Genomic DNA, 16,408 nt, shown 5'->3' with positions numbered 1-16,408 from the left:
GAGCTCCTGCCAAGGGCTGTTTACTGAGACTGTCCTAGTGGGTGGCTGACCATGTGTGTGAGCAGTATTTGACAGCAGCAGGCACTGCCTGAAATTTGTTTGCGGTGTGTGTGCATGTGCTCTTGCTCATGCACACACTGCATGTGTCTTCTGAGAGAGAAAAACCATTATACTCTCCTGGAGCCCTGCCCTGTGGCTTTCTCCTGCTTCCAGGGTGGTGGTCCCTCTTCCCTGCCGCTGTTTGCAGCCTTTGGGAATGTGAGGGTGGCCTCTTCTACTGTGCTTTCGTGGTAGAACTAGCTGAAGAGAGTCAGTGCCTGCCTGATACTGTACAGCTGGGGGCTTGGTGCTTTCTCTTCTAAATCAAGGCTTCCTGTTCCCCTGAGGGAGGTGATGGGAGAGATGATGATCCTGCATGTGAAAAACGCCAGTTACTTGTTTTTAGAACTTTAAAAGTTTAATAGTAATAAAATGGTTATAAAAATAGTAATATAATTAGAGTAATAAAAATTTGAACAATTGGGATTAGGACAATGCGAGACAATAAAAGAGTTATGGACAGTCTGGGTACCTCTTTCTGGGCAAAATAAGCCCGAAAAAGGACACACGTTAACAGAGGATTAACCCTTAAAAGCAATAGCCTGTTGCATATTCATACGTCTCATACATGATGCATAAATTCCATGCAAACAAAGGATCCTGTCTGGTCAGTGACAACTTCTTCCTCTTAATCCTGACAGCGTCTTCATGGCTAAGCGAGGTGGGAAGAGTTAGTTTCTTCTGATAAGTGAGCAATAAATTCTTTTTCTCTGAAAGATTTAGGTGTCCTGTGGCTGCTATCTCGGTGCGAGTCCTTTCTTTAAAAAGTATCTTACATAGCATAGTTTCTAGTTTAACATTATGTTATAACTTAAAACTGTATTTAACACACCATTTAAGAAAATTAACACAACATAACTTTCTAACAATGTACATATAATATTAATATTTGCGAAAAGCCAGTAATAAAATACGTATTTTTCACACTGCAGAACAACGAGATACAGATTTGGCAAAAGCGTCTTTTAAAGCTCTGTGCTGGAGATGAGGGTGCCTTTGTGCCTTAAGCCGTGCTTTCCCAAAAGCTCACTGCAGCTTCCTGCAGGCTCTGGCCGAAATGTCCTCGGCCACATTGGGCAACAGAGCGAGCAGCTCCTTGTGCCTCGGTGATCACATTAGGAGCCTTTCCCCACTTCTTTGCAACTACTGGCCTGGAGACAGAAATGCTAAATTAGCCTGGAAGGAGGAACGGTGTGTCAGCTCCCCCTGCGCCCAGCTTTGAGCCCTGCCCCGGCCCTGCCGCCCGTTCCCAACGTTTCTCTCTCCGGTGCTGAGCGCCCGTCGGGGCGGGGAAGCAAGGGCCCCCGGCCCGCCATGCGGAGGAGGCGGCGGGCGCGGCCGATGCCCCCTCGCTGTCCGCTCCCCCTTCCCGCTCCCGGCAGGTTAAAAGGCGGCGCGGCGGGCGCGGGGCCGGCGGCAGCAGCAGCAGCACCATGGGGCGGGCGCTCGGCATCCTGCGCTGCTGCCTGGCGCTGGCGCTGGCGCTGCCGCCGCTGCCCGCGGCCCCGCGGGGCCCCGCGCTCCGCCCGCGCCGGCAGCCGCGCCCCGGCGGCCGCTCCGCAGGTACCGCACCGGGACCGGCCCGGCCCGCGCTCCGGCCGCCGCCCCGCGTAGCTGTTCCCTACCTGCGCTCATTGCTCTTCCCTACCTGAACCCGCGTAGCTGTTCCCTACCTGCGCTCATTGCTCTTCCCTACCTGCGCTCATTGCTCTTCCCTACCTGAACCCGCGTAGCTGTTCCCTACCTGCGCTCATTGCTCGAAACATCTTTATTTCAGACTCGTGGAAGGACCAGGTTACTGAAAAGGTTTTTTTCCTTTTCAATCTAAAAAAGGGAAGTTTTCTGCCTACAAATACTGCACTGGTGCCACTGGCTCACTGACTCTTTTTTATTTCTTTTCTTTCTTTTTCTTTTTCTTTTTTTTTTTTTTTGACAAACCTGGCTTGTATTTTTTTTTCTTCATGCCTTAAGCTATGCATGCATGCACTAACATTTCTTCATGTTCTTTTCAGCTTCTCAAAGGCGAAACTGAGTGAAACTGAGTTACAGGATGAATATGGAATTATATAGAATATAGCTGGGTGGGATCCTAGATTTGTCTGATCTATTACTCCATCCAAAGGCAAAATTAACTGTGCTGCTGTGCTTCCTGAGGGAATTCGTGCAATTTAATTTTTTCCCTCTCTTTTCACTTGAATTAGAGAAAAAAGTTTCCAGCGCCTTGGGGGGAAGTGCTGTTTTCACCTCTACTTTTAAGATACTTGTGAAGATGTTTTTAAATTTCAGCTGGAATGGATAAATAAAAGTCAACTTGATAGTAGCTAGCAGAGGTGTGTCAGGTTCCCAAAACAGCCTTCAAGGTGTGAATTCAAACTGAACACCTCATATTTTGCTATTTAATGCACTGGTGAGCCAGGATGTCTCTTTTATAGAAATACTCTTGTTTTGGTTTGTCCATTTTTCAGCTGCAAGTCCAGCCTTGATGGTATAAATTAAGTACAAGATACTGTCTGTGTCAAGATGTGGTATATCAGGACAGAGAGGGGGCATTTCAGTTGCCTGCTGTCACTGTCTTGATTGGTTTTTTTCCTTCCTAGAAGTGATGTTTGTCTCTGATCTAAGCTATGGCTTTTCTGCTTCTGTCTAGATTTATATGGCAGTGAGGAATTTTGGAAATGTGTGTATAAATGTTTATTTTTGCATATAAAATTACTTCATGAGTAATTTCATTTTTCTCTCTCTGCTCTACAAGCCATAAACAATAACAATTTCCAAAGAAGCCTTTTTACAGCATCATTTGTGTCTTTTTCCTTGTTGGCCTTTGTTTGTTCCTGTTGTGTATTCTGGATTGTGATTTACAAACAAGAAATAATTCCTGATTAGCAGTTTCTATTGTTACTATCCAAAAATATATTACGATCCATTCCCTATATGATCTAGTCAGATGTTTTGCCATTTTATTTCTTTATCTTCTAAAAACTGGAATTCAAGCATTATGAAAATAAACAGTAAATACATTTATATATAATTGTTTCATCTCTTTGTCGGCTGTTACATGAAAACCACCACCCTTTGTTTCAAGGATAGTTAGACATTTTGAGCGCTCAAATGTGCACCTATCTATTAATGCTTAGAAAAACCCAGTTATTTATTACTTGTCAAAATTAATATTTATGATTTTCTGATATGTTGCTCACTATGATTTGAAGCCTCTTCATAAAGAATCAACCAGCATTATGTGGCAGGAGTAGTTTGCCATGACAGCACTCGCTGCCCTTGGGTGAAGCTCCTGTCCCGTGTGGGAGGTGACTGAAGCATTTTCCTTCCCTCTTGGCAGACCCTGCCTGTAAGAACCGGCCTCTCGACCTCCTCTTCATCGTAGACAGCTCCCGCAGCGTGCGCCCCGAGGAGTTTGAGAAAGTGAAACTCTTCCTGTCAGAAATGATCGATACCCTGGATGTCGGTGAAAGAACGACACGCGTGGCCGTCGTGAACTACGCCAGCACCGTCAGGGTGGAGTTTCCCCTCCGGACCCATTTCGACAGAGTCTCTCTGAAGGAGGCTGTGTCCCACATCGCGCCCTTGTCTGCTGGCACCATGACCGGCCTTGCCATCCAAACTGCCATGGAAGAAGTCTTCACCGAGGAAATGGGCGCCCGGCCAGCAACCTTCAGCATCCCCAGGGTGGTCATTGTGGTGACGGATGGGCGGCCGCAGGACCAGGTCCAAGGTGTGGCGGCAAGCGCGCGGACGGCCGGCATTGAGATCTACGCGGTCGGCGTGGGCCGGGTGGACGTGCAGTCCCTGAGGATGATGGCCAGCGAGCCCCTGGATGAACACGTCTTCTATGTGGAGACCTACGGCGTGATCGAAAAGCTGACATCCAGATTCAGGGAGACTTTCTGTGGTAAGGGGAGCAGTCCAAGAGAGCAGTGTAACTTGGCTCCTTTGGACTGCTGCTGCGGTTGCACTCCTTAAGAAAGATGTTTTTCAGAAGTGTTATGTATCACATCTAAATATTTCCTTTACCATCCATTGGGCAAACAAGCCAACCCTCTTTTTCAGTGGAGGCCAAGTAATGGCCTTTTCATTTTGAATAGTGACCTCAGTGTAGGTGACAGACCTGACTCGAGTGAACCTCCTTGTGCAGTTGGCCAGATTTAGAGAGAAAGAGAAATCACAGTAATCTGGACAAGGTTTGACTGTATATATTTACTGAATTACTGAAGATATACACCAGAGCTGTGCAGTCTTCTCGTTTATTTTTTCATCTCATTGGGAAGCAAAGAGGGTGGGAGTGTGGAGCTGAAGGGATTCCCTGTAGGTTCAGAGTGGGACAATTGGTGTGGCAGGTAAGCCACCACACTGGCTTGAGCAATCTGGTGCAGGATTGAGCCCAAATGCAGCAGCAGAACATCTCAGGACAGGCTTTCACTCCTTAGGTACTTCTGGGCTTTTCCAGCGTGCCAGGCTCACATCTCCCTCTGTTTCTCTGCAACTTGATTTAGACAAGGAACTGTGGGATGGGAATAATTAGCTTTGCTTTTTCAGCGCTGATCTTCAAAAAATGCTGTATGTATTTGGTTTAGGCTAGAACTCCACTGACAATGCTAGGCCAGTGTGGGCTGTTACTGTCATTTACAAGGCAAAAAGGTCATCTGGAGTATTTAGAGCTGCCTATAGACAGCTGTGACACAGCCCTACTCACAAAAATCAAATGACAACTTTCTGACAATTAAAAAACTTGTGCAAAATAGATTTTTCTAGTTCATTTCTAAGAAATTTACTTTAAAATAAGTCTCCAGCAAATCATAGGCAAAATAGGTATAAATGACATTGTAAAAGAATGAAAATAACAGCCACTTCCTTGGGAACATGGTTGGCAGTGTGTTACTTTTGTTATTTCAGAGCCTTACTAAAAATTACCACCACATCTTTTGAGTATGTTTAAAGTGAATAAACCTCTTTCTCTAGGTATGAAGTAAACGTGTAAGACCACCTGCAGACAGGACACTTTGCCAATAATTAGCACAGGAAATGCCTTGAGGTTTGGCTTGACAGCACGTTGTGCTGCTGGTGTGACCAGGCCCTCACAAGCGCCCACCTGGCTGGACAGGTACGTGTGCTGTGAACACAGCACTCGTGCCCACTCATGTTCTCACCAAAGCAAGCCCTTTCATAGCAGCAAAGAAAAATCTCTTGTTCTTAGGAATAAACTGTTTCTTGTGCTGAAGCATAGAAATTAGGCCCCTGCAAGGCTGGAGGGTAAATCAGAGAGCTCACACGTACACTTCCAGTGGAACTCTGAGTCACCTGCATGCAGTTTGCCAAAATCTGGGATTCATGAAAATAACAGGGTGAAGGAAAACAGTCTTTATAAAGACTCCTATAAACCAAATGAATCTAAGAGGGTCTTGTAAGTCGGTATGGTAAACTGGGTCTCTTTACAGCTCCAGACTACTTTTGGTCTGAAATGTGGACTCACCAGTGGTAATTAGGATTCTTTTGCTTTGACCAAGGCAATTAATTTATTTACAGGGTGAACTATAAACAGGGAAAGTAATGTTCAGGGGAAAAATAGTTGGCTAAGACCAAGTTCTTGATGCACTGAGAGTATTATTCAGCATTAAGCCATCCCAGAGATGGAAAAGTCTTAGCCGTGAATAGCTGTCCAAGTCAGTGGACATTTGACTTTCCTACCACAAAAATCTGACTATTTGAGTCTGAGCTTCTCACTTATGCTTGAAAAGATCACCCAGAGATTTTGTTCATGTAAAATGTAAAGACAACTCTATCACCCTTTTTTAGAAGAATTCTAAATCATCCTTGTTTTAGAAAATGGGAATGTTGCCATTTTGTTGCCACAAAATTACCTTGTTTTCAGAAACACTGGAGAAGGTTTAAGCACTCTTACTTCTGATTTTATATCTCACCGGTATTGCTTTGGAGATTGATTTTACCAGTAGTCCATACCCACAATAATACTAATTAATGACTACAAATCTAAGTAAAAATCTCAGGTAAAACCTTCCCCTTCCCCTTCCCCTTCCCCTTCCCCTTCCCCTTCCCCTTCCCCTTCCCCTTCCCATAACAGAAAGGAACTGCATACAAAGAGCTAGAAGAGCTTTTCATGGCTGAGTTCGCCTTTCCCATGTAATATTACTGAATGTTTAATATCTCTTCTTGTTGAACCATCTCATTTTCAGTTCATCTTTTCTCCTGCCACCTCAGGTAATGAGTTATTTCCGTGCCATTCATGGCCTCTCTCTCCTGGCTATGGAGTGCTGCTCAGGAGGTCTGTAACTTGTTGTGACAGGAACACTGCACTGACATTCAGTACCAGCAATCCAGCAAACAGTGCAAGATGTCCTTGTGTAAGCATGAATGAGTAATGCCTGTTCCTCTCCTCTGGGGTGGCTGAAGCAGCTCTCTGTCACTGCCCTTTGCAGCTGAGAGCGTGTGTGCCCTGGGGAGCCACGGCTGCCAGCAGCTCTGTGTGAGTGATGGGGCATCCCACCTCTGTGACTGCTATGAGGGATACACCCTGAATCCAGATAAGAGAACCTGCTCAGGCATTATTCCTTTGGATAATGAGTTCCACCAGGAAAAAAAAAATTAATACTGTTCTTTGATTTGAGATGCTACTTGTTTTCTTCTGTTAAACAACAAACATCTGAATATTTTTCAATAAGAATTCTAGACATGAATAATAAATAAAACTCAGCTGCAAGTAATGGTGAGATGTAGTTTGATTCTATTACTGTCCTTTTTATTGTGCCTACAGATCCATTCATTAGGGCCAGATGCTGAAACAAAGTCCTCAGATGTAGACACTATAGATATTTTCTCCTACTACTTGTTCTAATTCCTTCAATTACTATTGCCATTTCTGAGATGATTCCAAATCAAAATATATTTAAAAATAGGACTGTGCACTCCATCCCAAAGTGGTTGTTATTAACAACAGGTTGTTTCTCTAACATTCCTACCAAGCTGTGGACCCATGTGCACCTGGGAGGCACGAGTGTGACCAGATCTGTGTGAGTAACAACAGATCCTATGTCTGTGACTGCTATGAAGGCTACACCTTGAATCCAGACAAGACGACTTGCTCAGGTAAGAATTAAAGGCTACTTGAATATGTGAAACTCTTGGAGACATGGGCATGTTTTCTGTGAGTTACCCTAAAATGAGAACTCAGCTGTCATCTTTTCCTTGTTTATAATTGTCACCCTGGTGTTTTAAGATTTTCTAAGCCTTCTGATGTTGACATTCTTGTAGTGGACTTTCTCACACACATTCTGTAAATAACTCATTGTTTTGCATTCCTTTATAGAAGAAGAGAGAGTTAATAGACTGTCAGTTTAACCAGTGTCATTGGAGAGGTGTCACTGTCACCCTCCAATCCGCTGTCACTTTTGTAAAACTATAAATATTAAAGTCAGAAAATAAACTTCCCTTTTTTCCTTCACCTTGAGAGCGGTAGTGTGCTTATGTTCTTCCGTATCCTACAGCAACACCAATAACAGTAACATTGTATTTTTCTTTAAATTTGTTGATTAGAAAATGCAGTTTGGCACTTATCTACCATTTTATTTGTTTATTCTTCACAGAATTCCATAACCACTGTTTAGCTGCTTAGTCTGACACAGGGCAGGTTATTGCTCATCTCATGGGGGTTTTTCATCCTTACTGGGGATGTACAGGACTCTTGGGATTGCTGATGAAAGACAGAACTGCATGAGATGTGGTGTAGTCATGTCTTGCAGTATCTGCCTCCTCCATTAAATAATTAATAACTGAATTCACTTGTCTGCAGCATACTATAATGCCCTACTAATGTAGTAGGGCACTGGTTAAATCGTAAGGAAATTAAAATTTAAAATGCTGAGCATTTAAAACAGTATCTGGGAGGGATTAACAGGTTTCTTTCCTAAACCATGGCTCACCACAGCCATGGACATGTGTGCACCTGGGAGGCATGACTGTGCCCAAGTCTGTCTGAGTAATGATGGATCCTACAGCTGTGGCTGCTATGAGGGATACACTCTGAATCCAGACAAGAAGACCTGCTCAGGTAAGATTTGATTAAGGAAAAACTATGTTCCACTAAAAGCAAGCATTTTTTAAAAATCTGGCTAATTGATGTTATTTTTTCTGATAAAATAACAGAGTTTTTGTACAACTCCCCAAAACTCAGGGCAACTTTGTTTTTCCATATGTACAGTAGTAATATGAGATCCTTGGCTCTTCTGCAGTAGTGTGAAGCTTGTATTTGGTTAAATTAAAATGCCATTTGGCATTTCCTTGAGGACTTCACAGTATTTTCACACCCATGGAGAATGAATTGCCATATCCAGTATGTGATGTGGACCACTTCTGTCAGAAAATCTTCAGTAAAGCAGCACAAGGGAATGAGATGAGGGAGAACATGGACTGTGCTGGAAGAATGATTGCAGTCTGTATCATCATGAGTATGATTGCTCTTTCTGGTGGATGTGTTTGGACCTTAAAAAATATTCCAGCTTTAAAGCTCTAGAAGATGGAGGGAAGTGTTCCTTCTCAGTGCTGGTCTCTTGTGGAGAGCAAGAGCACAGATGTAGCTGGTACTCAGGGATGTACACATAAGTATATATTATGTACAAATTGTTATCTATTCCATAATATCTTCACGTGATTAGGGTTTGATCTTCACTCTCAATTTCTTTGGATGTCCCATGATTTATTTAGGCAAAATCCTTTTTTCCCCCCACTTCCACTGTAATCCCTTTCCTTCCTATATTTTGTGTGACAAACTGTTGAATTTAGGCTTCCCATTCCAGGAAGCTCCTGGGCAAATCTCTCAAGGTAAGTCACAGGTCTCACATCTCAAAGAGGTGAAGCCAGAGCGTCTCAGTATTTCTTCCTGCCTAGCTTAGGAGCTGATTTGGTAAATATGGTGCTCAGGATTAGCTCTTAGCTGGCATTACAGAGAGGCAATAAACATGTGATGGAATGTAAATTCAGTAAGGCATCCCCTTTGGGAGTCTAATCCCAAACCTCATTTCATAGCACTGATTCTCCTTCTGCTTACTCAAACTTTAAATTATGTTCTTCACATGCTTGCTTTTTTTCCCTTTTGAATCTCATTTTGCAGTATCCTGCTAATGATTTCCCAACCATCCAGGTCTTTGTCTCAATTATATCACAAAGATGTGCAAAAAATGATGCAAAAATAGTCTAGGTCTGGGAGAGGGTCTTTTTTTCCTTTTCTTTTACCTTTTCCTTTTTTTCTTGTTTTCCTTTGCTTCCTTTCCCTTCTCCTTTCTTTCTCTTTTTCTCACTCTCTTTTCTCTCTCTCTTCCTCTCTTCCTTTCTTTCTCCACTCTATTTTTTCTTGTGCCTTGCTGGGCTCTCTTACTGCAAAGATATCCAAATATAGGAACGCCTTCTCAGCTTGCCCTTTCAGAATTGACGTGTTAAATTTGGCAGAAAACAGCAGCCTCACACAGAAAGTGCCCACTTTGTAACTGGCAGTGGGTGTCACATCTTTTTTAGCAGCCACATAGACTTTTCTGTTTATGGTCTTTTCACTCCATAAAACAGTGTCTTCTCCAACTCAATTAGAGCTGAAATAATGCCAAACAGTCTCTTAAAATCAAGATATTTGTTCTCTGAAATTCTGTTGGATAATTGTTTTGTAGCTTCTTCACTTTCATTCCTTTTGCCATCTGTTACAGCTGCAAAAAAGTGTTGCCAGTATTCCAACATTTCCTACCAATTTTGTGACATTGATAGTCAAATAAAAACACGCTCTGTGCACCCTGCTCTGGTTGACAGCATGCTGACATGCAGTAAAAACATCCTCATGTGAATGCAAATGAAGATACATTTGCTAATGGGAATTACTATAACCAGCTCTAAAATCTGGAAATGGATTGATATTCTCTAAAGTTTGGATATGGGTTGATATTCTCAAAAGTTTGGATATGGATTGATATTCTCTAAAGTTTGGACCTTTCACCTGCACTCAGTTGCTAAAAAACAGTTCTGTGTCCCTCTGCCTCGCCCACCTGAGGAAATGTCAGAGATACAAAGAACTTTATATGCAACAATGTTAATAATACTCCCCATGCAGTCTTTGTCAACTTTATTTATAAGGCCTTCCCTAATTTATGTAATATTCAGCAAACCCAGAACTGACAAATTGTTGAGAAGAGCTGGGATTAGTCACACACTTTGCAGTACTGTGGAATGTGTGTATCACCATGCAATACACTTTGAGGTGATGTCCTCCCCTCCAGCCTGAATTTCATCTTGCTGTTCCTTTCTTTAGCTTCTCAGTGACTTTTGTTACAGTAAAAATATAACAATTTCAGAAGTGTTTCTTTCCTTCCCAGTCTGCTTACTGTAAAGTTATTGTGTACTGGAAACCTTTCCTAGTGTGCCTTTGGAGCTGATGTGGTACCTCACATCTGGTGGGGTTACACAGCTGGGTCAGAGGGAGCAAGCTCTGAGGTATCCCTTGTATTAATTAATGTATTAATCCCCAGTAAGACAATTGCTGCTCCAAGGTGAGATCAGTTACACATCTCAGCAGTCCCTGATAAGATTCATAGAGGAGAGGCTCCCATCATGGAAAAGCATTGCCATTGGGGAGCATTAAAAATGTTATCTTGGTTTTGGTGTGTGTGCACCAGGAACCTATGGCTGGGACCAGGTCTGTGTGAGTGATCACAGACCTGTGACTGCTATGGAGGCTTTATCTTAAATTCAGATGACAAAACATGCTCAAGTAATAACTTAATGTTTGGATTTTTTTTCCTGAATATGTTTATTTATTGAAGCACCTCTTTTAAATGGAGGATCTGTATCTGTCATTGGCGAATTTAAATGCAGACATTAAAAGTTAACTGGCAGCTGGTTGGAAACCAATCATGTTGGTGTGATGTTCTGAACTGGCCTTCCTCCAGCTGACTCTTGAACAGCTCTTCTTTGTACATTGACCATAAAGCCAGTGGAATGTTCCAAAGAGGGGAGCTGAACAAATACAGCCTCAGTGGAATCAAGGAGACACCAATTTCAACACTGGCTTTAAGACAAATGAGTTGCTGCACTGCCAGATCTGCAACCTCATAGATTTTGCAGTTTCCTTTTAGAAGGGGAGTATTAATGGTATGACTGACAAAAAAAAAAAAAAAAAAAAAAAAAAAACAAACCAAAAACCCCAAACCAAACCAAGCAAACAAACAAAAAAAAAAAAAAGCCAAAAAAGTCCAGGAAAAAAGAGAAATGTACTTTTGTATAATTTACTGTTTGTATAATTTACTTTACTGTTACAATGCTCACACACATTGTTTGACATTGATCAGCTATGCATTTATATATCTAGAGAAAACAAAATTTATTAATATGCTATTGTTGCCTTTGCAAGTCATGTAAAAAAAAAACATTTATACTTCATACACATAATACTTCTTGGGAACTTATTGAAAATGTATTTGTAGGCTCTCTTTTAAGAAGGCTTTGCTTTTGGAAGCTTATTACTCCAGCCTCAGATGTGGATGGTGAACTCACTACAGTACCTGTGCTGCAGTGGCTGTTGATACATTTGTTCTCAGCCTTCAGCAAAGTGGTGCAGCCTTAACTTTATGGAGTAGGTGAGGCTAAATTGCCTTTCATGCAGCCAAGAACTCACAGCCATCTACTGATGCTTGACATTATTATACTACAGTGAAATTGTTATCATTGCTGTTTTTTTCTGTGAATTATGGAGAAAAAGGAATTGTTGAGGACAGCTGAAGCTGGTCCCCTGTAAGTCTAGAAGACTGAGTTCAAGACTTAGGAACAGATTCAAGGAAGCACTGTGGAATATAGCAATGATCACTTTCCCTTTCTGAAGAGATTGGTAACTCCTGTGTCTTACTAACTGGTTCCACCACTTAGATTGCTGGGTCTTTCTGCCAGATTATAAATTCACTTGGGTCTATTTGAATGATGTCATTCCCTCATCTATATTCATATGACATTTGCATGGATTTGTGTCCATCCTCCCTAGGCATGCATGTCGCAAACGTCAGAAACCAAGAGTACTTGTGGGGTAACACAATTAAAGTTGAAGGGGAGGCTGGTTGCTCTCTGCAGCCAGGCCCTTTTTTATTTTTATTTTTTCTCAGTAATGGTCTAATTTAAAGAGTATAGAGGATCCAGGTAGGCAGGTGAGGAACATCATACTCTGCTTCCTTCTTGGTTCAAGTTGAGCTCTCTCTTCCCTGTCCTGGACTCACTCAGGTCTCTGGCTACACACCAGCCCCTGTTCACTGCTGCCCCTCCTTCCCACCTGCCCTGGCTTGCAGTGCTTGCTGTAGTCTCACAGCATGGGTTTGATCCTTCCACAGGATCAAGCATTTTCTTGGGATTAAAATGTTCCCAATAATTGCAGTAAATATAGTAAATGCTGTTTTCTCTCTTAGGAGCCATAACGAGCAGTCTTGTAACTGATGAAGAGTCCTGTAAGTGTGAAGCCATAGCTGCCCTCCAGGACTCAGTGACCTCACGCCTCGAAGCTCTGTCCACAAAATATATCCTTTTTCTTACATGATCACCTGCATTCAGCACTTTCCTGGTATTTTCGAGGTAGCTGTTTTGTTATTAACCAGGGAAGAAATATCCAGGGAAGAAAGTATTTTCAGGATGATTTCAGAAATATTATGGAACAAAAGATAGGTTGTTGCAAACACTATGTTTTCACATTTTATTGAAGAGCAACACGATACAGATAAAATAAGTGCATATGCCCACACCCTCTAGATTATATCTGCCATGTTGAACATCAAGCACTGTTCATCAAACTCATAATTCTTCTGGCTGGCTTTTACTGTTACATCAGACACTCAGTTTTGAGCCCTCCTATTACGTCCCAAAACTTTAGGGACAACTTCACGGGCAGTGTGACAACAGTCCCACTAGCTGTGGTATTCCTCAGCATCCCACCTCCATAGGTAGGCACTGTCCCAAGTGATTTTCCAGCACCTTCTTTTCCCTGAAAAGGTGTGAGCCTGTTAGTATGCCGGCATGCAGGAGCATGAGGGGGCTGCAAGGCAGGGTGCTGGAGGCTCTGGGCAGGCTGGGCACCCGAGGTGCCGCCTGGGGTGGGATTTGCCGGCCGCGTTTGCTGCAGTGCCGCGGCTGCAGCTGGGAAGGGAAACGCCATCAGCTCCCGGATCAGACATTCCACAAACATGTGGGAGAGAAAAAACCCCAACCAATAAACAAAGAGAAAGTGGTGATCTCTGTGGTACCACAGCAAGCCTGAATGCTGAAATAAATGCCCTCAGATGACATGGCAGGAACTAATAACTGGAAGCTGAAGTTGGACAAGCTGTGGTACATCATAAGGCATAACATTCAGAAGTGAGAGTGGTTGATCACTGCTACAATTTACCAAGGAAGGTCACAGATTTTCTTCACTGAAAATTTTTGAGACTGAATGCTTTTTTCTGTCAAAGGTCCTCTTATTCAAATAGGAATTGATTTAAAAGAGCATTATGTCTGTGGTTATCAGCCCAATCTCTGAGGCTTCAAGGAAGAGTGGACTATTTAAGATTAAAAAAAAGGCGAGTAAAATAGTGAGTTTTATACATCATTTAGATAGATACAAGAATTTTTCGGTTTGCCAAAGTTTCTGAAAGTCAAATAAACACTTCTGCCAAGGACACAAAACTTTCCCAGTTTTTGAATAAATTCAAAGTTATTTTTATGAGATCTAATTGCACATCCCTCTTCATGCAGTGTGCTTGGAGTTCAGTTTATCTGCCTGGGAAAAGCAAAGCGAAGAACTCAGATTTTCCTGGATTATAATGTATAATTCTAGGGAATCTAATTAGTTAAATCTAAACACCTGTACTTAAACCTGTAATGTCATCTCAGTAGTAGCACGTCCTTCAGAGATCAATCTTTCTGCCCCAAGAGCTCATGTTGAACAAGAAAATGTTCTGGGTTTAAGTTAGGAATAGACTTTATACAAAGAACTGAGGCTTTCTTTCAAAGATTTTCTTTGATGGGCCATTTCTATCCCCAGCATCCTTTCAAGACAATCTGGAAAACATAGCAGAGACCATCACATTGTGCTCCTCGTCCCTGGGTATCACCTGATCCAACACATTATAAGAAATTAGGGTTGTTGAGATTATTTGGGAAGATGACAGATCTTGACAGAGCTCTAATATGTTTGGAAATTTCTGTTTCAAGCATGTACTGACCTCACCCAGAATCCGGACTGTTTTATGAAAATGCAGCAATATGAAAGACTGTAAATAAAACAAACCTTATAGCCATCTACGTTATTGCCCTTAACACCTGACCACTAGACGAAGTGTCTGAGAAGCTGCAGGCATATCAAGACAGACAGCAGATTGTCTGAGCAATCATTTTGCTTTATTTTAAAATAATCTTTCAGAATCAAGCCTTTTTATTGTTTTCAGGAAGCTTTATTTCATTGCACAGCTTACAAAACAGCAGTGGTTAATTATTATCACTGACAAACATGGAGAAGACTTCAGGAAGACAAGAGTCTTGAAAATACAGTGACACTAAGGATCTTCATGTACAGTCACTTTATAGCCATGAAGCTACTGATTCATAGCTGCTGTGCTTCAGTTTCTACTGCAGATACTGCTTTTCTGTAGTAACTGCATTTTTTATTCTCTTACTTCAAAGTAAATACAGGAAAAAAAAGAATGGATACAGTATATCACATTATATAAAACTTTGAAATGGCAAGGGAGAATGAAAAAATGTGCCTGTATCTTCTGTCAATAAATGGGAGAGCTGGGATCTTGTAACTTATTTTAATAAAATACAATACGATATGCACATTGATGTTGGAAGTTATTTTGTATTCAACCTAAAGGAGATGTGTATGAAATAAAGAGTTTAAAAAACCCAAGGAAACAAAACTTCAAGGATAAAGGAGGCACACATGGAAGAAATAAACAAAATACTGCCCCAAGTCACATGTTTTGAAGAAGAAGTATTTGATTTTAAAACCTAAATGTTACTGTAAATATAGACAAAATATTGAACAGTAATTTCAAGTATTAATAATGTTTAAAATGTAGAAGAACAAAAAACATTCTAGAATTTAGCATTTTTATCCTGCAAGATTTACTTTAGTTCTTAGTCAGTTGTTCCTGTTGTCATTACAGACTTCAGTGACACTTGTGTCAATCAGGCTTTTGGGATAAAACACACAAGCTAACAATTAAAAAAAATTAGTTGTTAAAGGAATCCAAATATATACACTTGGCATTTATAATCATCCAAATACTTTAGAAATTATATTTAAATTAGGAGTCAAAATGATGTATTTTTTTAATGGAAAAATCCCATATATTTTGTAGACCCTTGCAATATAATTACACAAAATATCATATGTGGTAACTGGTTTGCCAAGGATGTATGAAACAACATCTGTACTTGTTTCACACCCTGCACATGCCACATTCAAGCACGTTCAGTTGTGTTCACTGCACATGGGAGTGTGACTGCAGGTATGCCTGCACAGTAATGTGAAGCTGGAATATAACACGAAACAGCACAAGTGAACATGGGACACAGCTTCAGCTGTAAGGGCTAAAAATGAGACTATAAACCCTCCAAGAATGCTGGATTTGGCTTTGCTTGGTATTTTGTGGTGTGTCCCTGTACTGATATTAATTTGCTGTAGTACAATTAAAGTTAGCATGGGACGTCCTGGCTATACTACACTTATTTCTTCAAAGTGCTGTGCATGCATATTTTTTTTTATTTCTCCAAGTCATGGAGTTTTATATCCAGCACTTCACTTTGCTTACTTTCATGTCCTCTGCTTAGGCATGAGTATTATACAGGCATTTATAGGGCCAGAAGTATGCCTTGGCCTCTGTAATTGGTAAGAATAAACAAATTGTAAATCTAATGCAAGACTTTACAAGTTCTTGGCAATTGGGAGGGGATGACATCAGTCCTATTTACACTAAGGCCAGTTGTCAGATGAGATGTAAAATTCTATAGGATAGTGGAATATTGTCCTTACCACATCATCTGGTCAGTTTTCCCTGTCAGATTCACATTATGTGGTGTACCATACAGAATTTAAAATTTTTCTCAAATTTGTTTTTACAACCTGGCAGACTCCTTCCAATGTATCAAATCAGTGGTTGAAAAGGGAACTTTTACATATACAGGGTTTTAGTGTGCCCAAATTCTGCCTGCAATTGGACTAAATGCATCCCTTAATTCAGTCTTACCATCAGTACTTTCCTAGTCCAAATTATCACTATCCTGATTT

General features: G+C 41.5%; 1 protein-coding gene across 2 annotated transcripts; it reads left to right on the top strand.

The window, feature by feature from the left end:
- The first annotated feature begins 1,532 nt into the window (after positions 1-1,532).
- MATN3 (matrilin 3) lies at positions 1,533-14,952 on the top strand. 2 transcript variants are annotated; one of them, XM_064706865.1, is made up of 6 exons: positions 1,533-1,662; positions 3,437-4,006; positions 7,093-7,215; positions 8,054-8,176; positions 12,552-12,659; positions 14,445-14,952. In XM_064706865.1, exons 1-6 carry the CDS (start codon positions 1,533-1,535, stop codon positions 14,498-14,500), a joined length of 1,110 nt encoding a protein of 369 aa, XP_064562935.1. In that variant the 3' UTR covers positions 14,501-14,952. The 2 variants fall into 2 exon arrangements, with proteins under 2 accessions (XP_064562935.1, XP_064562936.1); XM_064706866.1 differs by lacking the exon at positions 8,054-8,176.
- Positions 14,953-16,408: the final 1,456 nt, after the last annotated feature.

The sequence above is a fragment of the Zonotrichia leucophrys genome, chromosome 3 (genome assembly GCF_028769735.1).
Source record: "Zonotrichia leucophrys gambelii isolate GWCS_2022_RI chromosome 3, RI_Zleu_2.0, whole genome shotgun sequence".
Classification (NCBI taxonomy): domain Eukaryota; kingdom Metazoa; phylum Chordata; class Aves; order Passeriformes; family Passerellidae; genus Zonotrichia; species Zonotrichia leucophrys.
Note: the sequence above shows the minus strand (reverse complement) of the source record. Positions and strands in the feature narration are given on the sequence as shown.

Coding starts and splice junctions, on each gene's coding strand:
- MATN3 (XM_064706865.1), top strand. CDS start 1,533: ATGGGGCGGGCGCTCGGCATCCTGCGCTGCTGCCTGGCGCTGGCGCTG. Junction 8,177..12,551: donor AGACAAGAAGACCTGCTCAG/GTAAGATTTGAT, acceptor TTTCTCTCTTAG/GAGCCATAACGAGCAGTCTT. Junction 12,660..14,444: donor CGAAGCTCTGTCCACAAAAT/ATATCCTTTTTC, acceptor ACACCTGACCAC/TAGACGAAGTGTCTGAGAAG.